This window comes from Panthera tigris, chromosome B2, assembly GCF_018350195.1.
Source record: "Panthera tigris isolate Pti1 chromosome B2, P.tigris_Pti1_mat1.1, whole genome shotgun sequence".
Lineage (NCBI taxonomy): Eukaryota > Metazoa > Chordata > Mammalia > Carnivora > Felidae > Panthera > Panthera tigris.
This window is the reverse complement of record NC_056664.1, coordinates 62,064,221-62,076,891: the sequence shown is the minus strand read 5'-3', so window position 1 is coordinate 62,076,891 and position 12,671 is coordinate 62,064,221. Positions and strand designations below refer to the sequence as shown.

Sequence of the window (12,671 nt, the reverse complement as noted above, 5' to 3'; positions counted from 1 at the left end):
ACTTCAGGAAAGCTAGCTATAATGGGAAGAGAACTTCTCATCAAATGTAACAGTTAGGTAGCATAGGAAAGCACTTGGTCAAACATGAGAAAACGGAGATGGATACTGAAGTGACTGATACCTTGCACATTTTGGGGACTTGTTAAGTAAATATTGTATAAATGAATGGGATCTTATCTTGTGATAAGGAATCAAAGGAATACAAATAAATCAGCTGAATTAAATGGCATTCTCTATTCTATCTTCATCAACCACCCTGCCATGAATTTTTACTTTTTAATACACTATATAATTTATTTACCTATTATATTTATGTTCTTATGACCCTCCCTGCACTCCTTCTACATCTAAATTCCATAAATCAGGTATTTTTGTCTGTTCACTAATATATGTGCCAGGTACTTTGAATAGAAGAACAAATACTAGGTTCTCAAGAAATATGTGTTATGTGAATTAATGAATTTACAGAGCTCTATTTGCAAATTTCTTTGCTAAGCATAGCAGAAATTACAAAGATAAATGTGACATACTTCAGTTACCAAGGCATTTAAATCTAAAAAGGAATATCAAATTGCTATAATATAAGGCAGAAAACATAAGAGTTATCAAAGGCATAGATAAAAAGTACAGTAGAGCAATGCTTCTCAACAGATATGCTATGAGAAATGGTGAGGTGTTCAGGTATAACAGGTGTGAGAAGATGTTGCTTTAGATTTCCTATTTTTAGCAATAAGCTTTTTTTTCCCAGTGTAGTTCTCCCATTTGAATACTGCTAGAAATACTAAAATAAAAAAAAACATGTGACAGTGCCTCAGCCCTAATGTGGATTTGCAGTTTGGGAAAACATCACCTGGGCAATCCAGGTAACCTCTAGACTGAATTTAGTTTAAGGGTCTTTGGTGCGGGGGTAGTATCGCCAGGTGGTCTGAAGAGGCAAATACAAATTGTCTTTGGAAGAACATATCTTTATCCTAGGCATCAAAGAATCCTCACGAATAATATTTTAAGGACAATAAGCATGACATAACCTAGCACACTAGGATACAAGGTACTATGAGTGAGAATTCAGAGGGAAAAAAAGGAGCAAAAACAGACCGACAAAAATTTCAAACATAGGAATTATCAATCATAGATTATAAAACAATTGTGCTTACTAAGTTAAAATAAATAAAACACCTGCATAAATATGAAACTCTACAAAGCAATCTAGTAGATTTTTTTTAATTCTCAAATGAAAACTCTAGAAATGAAAAAAAAGACAACTTAAATAAAAACTCTACAAATAATTAAATAGTTAGAAAAAAAAAGTGAAGAGAGAAATACTGAATTGAAGGTTAGGTTAACCAAAATATATCACTGAGAGGGAAGAAAAAAAGCAGAAAATCTGGAAGAGAGTTCATGATACCAGGTGAATAGGAAACAACATTCTTCAGAGTTCTGCATGAAGGTGAGACAGGTTGTATAGGTGAGTCTATGTTTGAAAAAATTATGATTGAGAATTTTTCTTAACTAATAGTTATTGATCCTCTCTACTCTTGGGCAGCCTACTTTGTTTCTGCTTGCAAAGATTTTTCATTCATTTACCCCTATGTGCTTTAAAATTATTTTCTATGTATGCCAAGACATGGAAAATGCTGGAAAACATTGTTTTGGGTAGGTGTTAACAAATTTTTTTAAGAAACAGACAGTAAATATTTTAAAATTTGCGGGCCATATGGTTTCTGCTACAATGATTCAACACAAATGGTTGTAGGATAAAAGCAGCCACAATTTGTAAACAAATAGGTGAGACGTGTTCCAATAAAACTTTATTTACAGAAACAGATATCAGTCTGCCTTTGTCCTAGCCTAGAGGCTATTAGTTTTCTAACTCATACTTTAGAGGATCAAAACATGGATATAAAAAACATGTGGTTCCATTTTACTCCCAATATCAGCTCTCAGAATATTGATGAAGGCATAATGCAATGTTTCTTGAACTTTATTGCCCACACTCATGGACATAATGAGTTGGTAATAATATTAGAGGTACATATATAGAATATATAAGTTAAAAAGGGATAATTTATCCACTAACAAAGCCAAAATTATACCTTAAGGAAACTAAATTCAATACCATAAAATCTGTGATGGAATTCAAAACATCCAAAGAAAATTTAAAACATTTTAAAGGATGAAAAAGAAAAAAAATTCTGAAGTAAGCTGAAACAAGGTCATTCTGAATTATAATGGATTTATAAGGAAACACACAATTGCAGATGTAAGAAATTTTCAAAAAGTAATGTACAATCTAAGACAGAAAAAAAAAGTAAAGAAAACTCCATGTAGTTTCCTACCAATGACTCTTTATTGTATTGCTATTTCCTCAAATGATTAGGTTTTTTAATTGCTTTTTGTAGTACTTTTAAAAGAACATGGTTGTTTTGCAAACAAAAGCAAAATTTTATCAGTTATAAAACTGAAAACAAATAACTATTATAAATTTGGGTATGACTATTTAAATTACTGGAGACTAGGTAAATTTTAGTTTACAAGAACCAGTATTTTGATAATGTGAAAGTCTAATGTTCTCATTTCTGTTAGTGTGAGTATAATGAAAGGAAATAAAGCATAATAACATAGTTTTATACTATTTGAGAATTGATCATTGAACCTGAATGAATAATGGGAAATTCCATGGAATCTTGACATCTTAGATACAAACACCAAAAATTTAACTCAATTGCATCTGCCTTGGGCCCATTTGGGCTCTGAATATACCAACTGAGATAAAAGTATACTAAATGCCAATCAGAAATAATTATTTCTTACCATTCACTACAGAAGAGCAAACACAACCTTAGAGACTATCCAGTAAAAATGAACATACTGATACCTAGGACATATATTGGTATACAAGGAGTTACACATAATAATGTTAATTGGGAAGACTGAACACCGTATGTTTGTAATATAATCATGTAATTTATTTCCAGAGTATTGACTACCATGATGTACTTGCAGTCTAACAAATTTTAAGCAGACCAATCTATGCAATTAAATTAATAACATTTCTTGAAGTTAAATAGTTTTAAAATCCTATGTCTGGTTAATTGAATTACTAAGAAATTCTAAAAACAAATCTACTGGAATCATGGCTATATGTATGCTGAACATTTTAAATACAGAGTTCCTTTTTTCACTGCTGTTCAAGAAAAGACTTCAGTTAGGTAACTGTAGGTGTGTAAAGGATACTTCTATATGTCCCCTAAAACAATAGGACCATCATATTACTCTTGCATGAGACTCTTGATGGCAGGGTTGTAGGTTTGAGCCCCATGTTGGGTGTAGAGATTACTTAAAAATAAAATCATATTACTGATTTACATAGCTGTTCTTTTTCTGTTTTGTTTCTTAACTATTATATAAATTAAGCCTCCAACAAGATCTCTCCCTTGCTCTTTTTCACTCCTTTATAATAATCATGAAAATACTAAGTTCTCTCCGTATCAATTTGCCAAGTCTAACTCAGTGTGAATAGAGTCTTATAAAAGAGCTTTATGATTTGGTTATCACTTGGAGGGGAAAGTTTGGTTACCCAATTATAGTAATGCTCTGTATAATTGTTTTGAATACCTCAAAGCTAACAGATCTTTCTTAAAGTGTATGTCCCTAACGTTATAACATCATGTCTCCATAATGGCATGAATTTGTCAGTTCCCTGAAGAGCAAGGAAAATGATGGCAACCCCTCTAGAGTGATGGCATGAGGCCAGAGTGTTTGTTTTATTTTTTTTTAGGAATCATATTGCCAGGTAGATGAAATGGTGACTTCCAATATAAATGACAAAAGAGAGGAAAAAATTCTGGGTATGAAGAAATAAGGATAATAGAAGCAAAGGAGAGGAATCACTTCAATTCAATTACTTAACTTTGAGATAAAACAAGCCAGTATCAGTCTCAATTAAAATGTGACTACTGCTACTCCCAACTGTAATAAATCAATTTGAAATGTAGGAAAGACCATTAAAAGTTTTTGTTTTTGGGGCACCTGGCTGGCTCAGTCAGTAGAGCATGCAACTCTTGATGGCAGGGTTATAGGTTCAAGCCCCACGTGGGGCTTAAAAATAAAATCATGTATATACATATAGATACATATATATATACATATATATATATGTATCTATATGTATATATATATATATGAGATTACTTAAAAATTAAATCATATATATATGTCATATATATATATGATTTGTTTTCAATCACAAAATAGGCATAAAAGTTATAAATGGATTGATAAAACTGCTTAGCAATAGTTAAGAAATTATAATTAAAATTTATGCAATTGACATTCTAGAAACATTTTCTGAAAACAAACTTGATCTTTCACAGACAGACCTGATAGCATCAGATGGTGCTACTAAGAACCATAGAGAAAGTCCACAGGTTAATTAAAAGAAAGGATTAGGGTTTTTCTAGGGAATGTAGTCACCACACATGATCTAACACTCAAAATCCAAATTTAGAGTATCCCAAAGGATGTGCAAATTATTTCCCTAAGTATAGCTTTATAAGCTATATTAAAAGAAAACATTTAAACATTTAAAAAGAAACACTTCTAACCAAAAAAGCCTATTTCTGAAGTGAGAAAGTACTTTCAATTTATTTCATGGGTCATCCATAATGAAACATTTTCTGCATCCTGTTAATTAGTTATCCAAAGCAAGATAAAAATATATTTTAAAATTGTCTAAAACTATTGTGACCAATCAGACTAAAATAAAAATATCTTTGCTTGGGATTATCAGGGTAACAGATTATCATGAGAAACAAAATGGATTGTTTATAACAGACCTCAGTATTGTACCAAGCTGAAGTATTCTCCCTTCAAACTTCCAATATTAGGTTTAATAATTGCTAGAGCTGTATGTCACTAATAAGATGGAACATACATGGAAATAATTCTCAAAGAGAAACCGTAGCTGAGAAATATTTGAACATTTATTCTTGTACAAAACTAATCAATTGAAGAACTTATTGAATATATGCTACGTGCAGATGTCCTAGGCATTAAGGATGCAGTAGTGAATAAGAAAAAGTATCTCTCTCATGGCACTTACTTTCTGGTCAGGGAGACAGACAAAGAGAAATAAAATAAATACTAAAGTAGGAATGTATGCTGTGATGAATACAAAATAGGGTGCTATAAAGAGAAGAACAGTGCAACACTCTGGACTGGATGGTCAGAAACAACTTCAAGAAGGGATGTACAAGGAGATACACAGAAGCACAGTTCATTTAACAAAATAAATTTAAAATCACCTCAATGCCATCAATATTAGGGATAATAGATCAATTATGATATATTTATACAATGCAGCACGTACAAGAAGTGTAACATATGTAGTAAAGTTTTAAAATTTCCACAACGTATTGTGGATTTAAAAATTGAGGATGCCAGTGTTACATACTGTGTGATAATATTTATGTAAAAATCGTATTAATTTCTATGGCTGCATACATATGTCAAAGCATAAGTGGATACCTGGAATTATACATAACAAAATATAAATAGAAGTGACCTTGGGGAGATGGGTAGATATAGACACCCAAGTTGATTAAGATGATTAATTGGGACTTCTGCCTAAGCAATTATGTTTTAAAGTTTTATACCTAAAAGATACTCAGGCATTAATTTTGCAATTAAAAATTAATTTAAGGGGTGCCTGGGTGGCTCAGTCAGGCATCTGACTTCAGCTCCGGTCATGATCTCACGGCTCATGAGTTCGAGCCCCGTGTTGGGCTCTGTGCTGACAGCTCAGAGCCTGGAGCCTGCTTTGGGTTCTGTGTCTCCCTCTCTCTCTGCCCCTCCTCCACTCACACTCTGTCTCTCTCTCCCTCAAGAATAAATAAACATTAAAAAAATTAAAAAAAATAATTTAAAAAATTAAAAGTAAGGCAAGAGGGGAGGGGGATAAAGGGTGGGCAAAATGACTGAAGGGGGTCAAAAGGTAGAAACTTCTAGTTATACAATAAACAAGTTACAGCGATAAAATGTACAGCATGGTGACTATAGATGGTGTTGCATATTTGAATGTCGCTAAGAGAATAAATCATTAAAATTCTCATCACAAGAAAAAAAATACAACTATATGTGGTTATGGTTATTAACTGGACTTGTGGTGATCATTTTGTAATACAAACAAATATCAAATCATTATGTATACCTGAGACAAATATAATGTTATATATCAATTATACCTTAATGAAAAAGGCAAGACAATCTGATAACATAAACCAAAATTAAAAGACAATTTTTTTTTAAAGTAGGCTTCACACCCAGCACAGAGTCCTATGATGGGGCCTGAACTCACAACCCTGAGTTTAAGCCCCTGAGATTAAGACCCGAGCCATGATCAAAAGTTGGATGCTTAACCGACTGAGCCACTCAGGAGCCCCAAAAGACAACTTCTAATTTCAACTTTATTACTACAATCTTGAAAAAATCATTTAAGTCAACTCATTTCTATATAAAACGTAGTAGCCTTATCCCTTCATAACTAACTATACTTAGAGCACTTATACTTAGATTTAAAATCATTACATTGGTAAAACTATTGTGTATATATATGAACATGATAAAAATAAATCAGCTGTGAAGAAAATAAATACAGTTGTCTTAACCTTCATTGTTTAAAACTCACCCAGAAAAACAATTTAATGATAAAACACTCTGGTAAGAGGGTGATGGGACAGAAGTTCTGTCAGTTTTGATTACTTTTCAAGTACATCAAAGAAACATGAACTGCACTGATCTCTTCAGATAATCTACTTTGAAAGGCAGGTAACCACACCTCTGACTGGATAGTTTTCTTCAAGGACAACTTAACAGTTGAATTTTGTAAGGCTAAAATATGTTTTTGTTTGTTTGTTTTTTTGCGTGACAGGTAAGAGTCATGTTTTAGCAGATGCTGGAGAAAGAGTGTGATTGATTCCTAAGACTAATGCTGACCTCAAACACTAATATATTTATATATATAAACTAAACTTAAAACCTTAGACATTCTGTGAAAGAAAACCAAAAGAGTCACACAATAGGAGAATGCTGTTTCTTCTCATAGTATTCATTGAACAGTCCCAAAGGTCTTTCAGAATAACTAACACTTCCCCTTTTTAGATTGACACTGAAGCATGTTCTACCCACTAAAAAGATAATAAAACTAAATCCAGGTTGGTTATTATTCATGAAGATATGCAAGTAGCTATAAACTGGAGTTTAAGATGGTATATTTTTCTTAAGTAGAAACCATTTGATTAGATTTTTGTGGTGTTTCATTCTTTCTTTGGCTATACAACATACTAAACAGTGCCTTAGAATATACTACTAGAGTCTTTTCTGGCTATTGGTAAAGAGCAAATCTTGCAAGAATTCTCCTACCATGGACTTCTGTATTGGATTTCAAAAGGAAAAAAAATTATGACATCAGTGAGGACATCCACCTGATGTTATCACCAGGGCAAGTTGGGTTCTTTTTATGGCACTAGGGTTCTTGCGAGAAGAGGATCCCTAGAATATCAGAATCTATAGCAAATAATATGCCCAATGTCACTTATTAATTATCCACATAAATACTGTAATTTAAATTGCATCCATTCCCTAAAAATAACCACATTTTCAGTAGGTTTGCTCTTTACCTAGAAATTCTAATCATGCCCTTCTCCTAGACCCTCCAATAACTTGTGAGAGGCAAGTAAAATAATAAAACCTCAGATGTAGATCAGATATGGGGTGAAGAACACCGGGAAAAATCTTAGAATACCTAGTACTCAACAATGTGGTGCCCTATCTAACAGCATCAACATAGAGCTATTAGCTCTATGGGATTAATTGATATTTATCTCCCCTTCATGCAAAACAAAACAAAACAAAACAAAACAAAACATTGTATAATCTGGAAATAAATGTACATAAATATTTAAAACGTAAGAGTCTAATTAAAACTTAATCAGGACATTTCTGCTCTTTGAGTCCTTCCTTAAAATCTTATAGAATTACTGATGAGATTAAGATGATTTTGACCAGATATATTGCAATTACTTACAGAAAGGAATCATTGGAGAATTATTAATCCTCATTTATTACAATTGTTTTCTTTTGTCTTCATGAATTCATTAAATAGGTGAATAAGACAATTAAATGTCACTCAATGTTTTTACAATAAAATAATCTGGAAGGGCCATATAAATATTACATTACTCTGATAATAGATTCAAGGTCATGCAAATAATATAGTGGTCTAATGATCATAGAGATTGCTATTTTAGTGTGCAATGCTAAGCTGGAGTACTAGGGCAAAATGTTGAAATATTATTTGAGCTCCTACGACTTTAAAATATTAGAGTTTCTAAAAAATCCTCATGAGATTTGCATAGCAATGTGTCTTACATATTAGGTAATGCAATCCTATCTTGGGACATAATCTGATGGCATCATCACACACAAACACATTCATCATCTTGTCCTGCAGATTCAAAAAGCAAAATGTTTTCTGAGTATAACACACATCCCACTAACTTATCATTTTCCTGTTGACTAGCAGGCAACTGAAATAACTTAATGTGCTTTGAATATATAATCCAAAGTAATATAAGAAAACATCTGTCACTTACGTTTTTGAGTCATCCCACAATACACAATAGGGATTCAAAGTACCCTAAAAATAAGCAGAAAAAGAATAAATGTATCATGAATACACACAACAAAAATGTAAGTTTTATGTGAAATGCAAACAGAATGGTGGGTTTCTTATCTTGCAGTATGAAACTCTCAAGATTCCACCTCCATTTTTTTCCTTGCGTAAAAAATTTGTATGCTTTTTCTCATAGACTTGGTGATGCATTTTATGAAATTCTCTTCATGAAGACAATACATTTACCACAAATGTCATAACCTATGTTTAGTTATTTTGAAAATTGAAAGTGAAGCTCTAATATAGCTCAAGGTCTATATTTCAATGATTTCTATTTCATCCTTTTACCTGTAAAATATTAATTCCTGGATTATTTCCTTTAGGAAGACCAAAGTATCTACACAATTTAAATCATGGTGAAACATTCTGTATTATGCACATGTACAAAACACCACTGACATCCTCATTACTCTCTAGTTGGTCACTTTCCTAGGGGCAAGAGATAGTAACATTAATTGTCCATTTCTGGAGAGTGTGTTGGCTTGCAATAGCTTTTTTTCCCCTAAAAATGGGTTTATTAGGTATGGCTGTACTTTTTAAAAAGGAACATTTTATTCAATAATGATGACGATGAATGAAATAAAAATTGATGCCCCTCACAGCATTCTTTGAGTTGGTTTTCCCTTAAAGTACAAAGAATGTGAGTGCCATTAAAAGAGATTTTAGGTACAAATTTGTATTTGATATGCAAACTTCTCTGCCCCACACCCCCTTTCCCCTACCAAGTCATTCATAGCTGCCCTCTTGGGGTGTAGTTCACAATTAGCATGAACTAAACCAGATCCACTATTTAATAGTCCCTTTGCATGTCTCCTTAATTATAATAATTATACCTATTGAGTGAGATGGAGATGGAAGCATAAAATGGGATGTTCTTTCGAATTTGGAAAGAAATAAAGTTTAATCATTTCCTTCCTATAAGCCTAATTTAAGATGTAAAAGTGGTAAAGTCTCAGTAGAGCTATTCTTATCTCTTAAAGACCATCTCATTCTTTTGAAATCCAGAAAAAATGCAGACATGACCACATCTAGACCATGGCAAAGTGTTTCTTTTTTTTTAATAGTTCACAGACAAGGTTACATTGGTTTTGGGTGTACAACATAGGCATTTGACAAGTTTATATGTCATGTTTTGCAATATCTTCTTAATCCACAGATCACTTTTGTATAGATCGCGTCTAATGAAACTATGTAAAAAAATGTCAAATCTTTATTGGTTCAATATTTATATATGTATGAGTGGCTACCATGACCTTCAGGATGATACAAAGAATATTCTCCGCACTGGATTACCTTGGGTAGTGCTTTCTGTTTTGAAGAGTACTAACTGTTGAAATGTTTTCCTTCTGTTTGTCAGATTCATTGGGCTTTATTTTGCCCTTTTGAAACTAGCCTAATAATTATTCCTTTACATGATATCTTTAGATAGCTACAAATGCTATTATATCCCTGAAGAGTCTTCTCTATTAAACATACTCCGTGGATTTCAAGTTCTCTCATTCCCCACATCACTCATATGTTGGAGCACACGTTTAAAGCGCATTTAGGGCAACTATCCATGTATAGAACCTACCTGTATAGAACAAAGTGGTGCTCTTTCCATCTCCTTTAGGTGCCACATTCTTAATAATGCAGACTAAGACTACATCAGATATATTTGTAGTCTCTCCCTCAGCTTGATTACATATACACTGAAGTCTCTTAGGAGAGACATTCTGAATCCTGATTTTGACATCCCACACATTCACTATTGCTTCAAAACTTTTAATCATTAGAGGATTAAGAGACAAACATGGTATCTATGACCTCATCCAACCAAGTCTTTAATAAAAATGATGACTAGGCCAAGGCAGATAAAAGTTACAGTCCTGAAACACGCTACTGGCTCCATTCCACAGGTGGACATTCTCCCCCATGACAGCCAGCTCCCAGCCCTCAGTCTTGTCTTACATGTAGATAATCACTGTCTTCAAAAGTCTAGGCAGGCTCTTTGTGAAACATTCCCTTTCTAAGTGCTGTTTTCTGGGTCCATTCTAGAATTTCACTAGAAATAAACATTTAAAATGGTGATTCTAAAATTTTTGTAATCCACCCCAATTTTATTTTTTCTTTTAATTATAACATTTGACTAACTCCAATATTTTAGCACTATTACCATTCTCCAAAAATTCCTCAAAGGCCACATTAGCCAAGGTATCTTACTTCTTATCAAATGTTCATACCTATAAACTATGCTGTTAGAACAAAAACACTTCCTTCCCTGAAAAAAGTTACAGTCTTATAGAAGTTGATGAGAAACACACATGTGGAATGTTTATATAACCATAAATAGATATGTTTTTATAAGTGTTACTAGTCATAATATACTGTTTAAGGGACAAATGAGGGGCATCATGGCTTGTGTTAGATCAAGTTTCATGGACTAAGTGTATCTTTAATGTGAGTCTACAGGAGGCATAGATCTGGGGAGGGTCACAGAAGGGAGTGGTGTTTTGAATTGTTTTCTTTTTCTTCTTCCTTTATTTTTCCTTTATTTTTAAAATTGTTTTCTTCCTTGGTCTTACGAGATACTATCTGGTTTTAGCTTAAATTTTCATTCAATTTGTGACTTTCTAAGAAATCCTTAGCATAGCTACAATGTTGTATCATAAAGTTATGGTGTATTTATCTGGGATTTGTTCAAAGAACTCAGAGCACTTTATAGAAAACAAATTATCCTTGAAATATTACAATGAAGGATATGAGTATATGTTTAATTAATATAGAAATTATTATAGAAAGGTGATACATTCACCTTTTGAAGAACCAGAGATAATGGTCTTTAGAAGAACCACAGATAATGGTTCTTCTAAATCTAGTTCACTTCTTTTAGTAATATATGGGTTAGATAAAGTTAAACCATTACAGGATACTGATTATAGGATTAATATTTCATATTTAGTGTTCCTAATAGTTTACAACAAAAGAAAAATAATATTAGAAAAGAAATATAATATGAATATAATTGTTTGAATATCTCTTTCTTTTTTACTCTCCTAAAGAAACTTATTTCTACTTTCAGATAAAAATGTAAAGGTGAGAAATGTTTGTTCTACTCTTAATCCATGCCATTGTTAACCCTTCATTTTATCCTCTACCTTCTTCACCTCTCATCTCTTGGATCTTATCTCATATTGCTCTTTCTTTTTGTCCTTGTGAAAATTTAAAAAGCATCCACGTGAGGATTATTAAAGGTTCCAAAATGCACTACTCACTCTTGTGCTTCACTCTACATTCTGGAACCTACACGACAGACAGACACTGCCCTCTGTGAGTTCTAGTGCAGTTACCAATATGGAGGTCTGTGAGCTGCAGTCAATTATTTAAACATTTGAAGTTTAGAAAAATAAGCAGAACAAACAAATCAGAAGAATCTTAGTATCTGGATAGACCAGTTGCTTAAAGGAAAAAGAATGTGTGATGGGAAACATAAGGCAAATATCAATGACAAATGAATACTAAACATGAAAAAAAAAACTGGCTAAAAAGTTCTGCTGAGAAATCACTTATAAAATATTTGTTATAATTTTTAGATACTTTTCTCAAAGGTACTCTGCTACAAGATCTGTTATGAGGAATTTACAGGAAGTCAATAACAGGAAACGGTGAGCCCAACAGAGAGTAACAAATGTGATGACAGAAACAAGGGGAAAAGAGTTGAGCTATACACTAGCCGATGGACGTAGATTTAAGAAATGCACTAAGCTAAGGAAACAAAAAAATTCCCAGGCATATGAGATAAATGTACGTAAGAAAATTCATTTTCAAAACTGTTAATATCATTGACACTTAAAATATTAAAACTTCACGTTTTTGAAAACTTTTGGAAATATACTATCTTCTTGAAAACCACATTTTTGGTAAAACAAGCAAGCAAACAAATAAAGAAACAGATAGCAAC

General features: G+C 32.5%; 1 protein-coding gene across 2 annotated transcripts in view; it reads right to left on the bottom strand.

The window, feature by feature from the left end:
• LOC102972589 (adhesion G protein-coupled receptor B3) overlaps positions 1–12,671 on the bottom strand; it is a 361,405-nt gene that overhangs the window by 276,968 nt on the left and 71,766 nt on the right. For both annotated transcript variants that reach the window (XM_042986617.1, XM_042986618.1), the window contains one exon: positions 8,652–8,695. In XM_042986617.1, the coding sequence (XP_042842551.1) occupies positions 8,652–8,695 (44 nt within the window). The remainder of the gene's footprint in view (positions 1–8,651; positions 8,696–12,671) is intronic.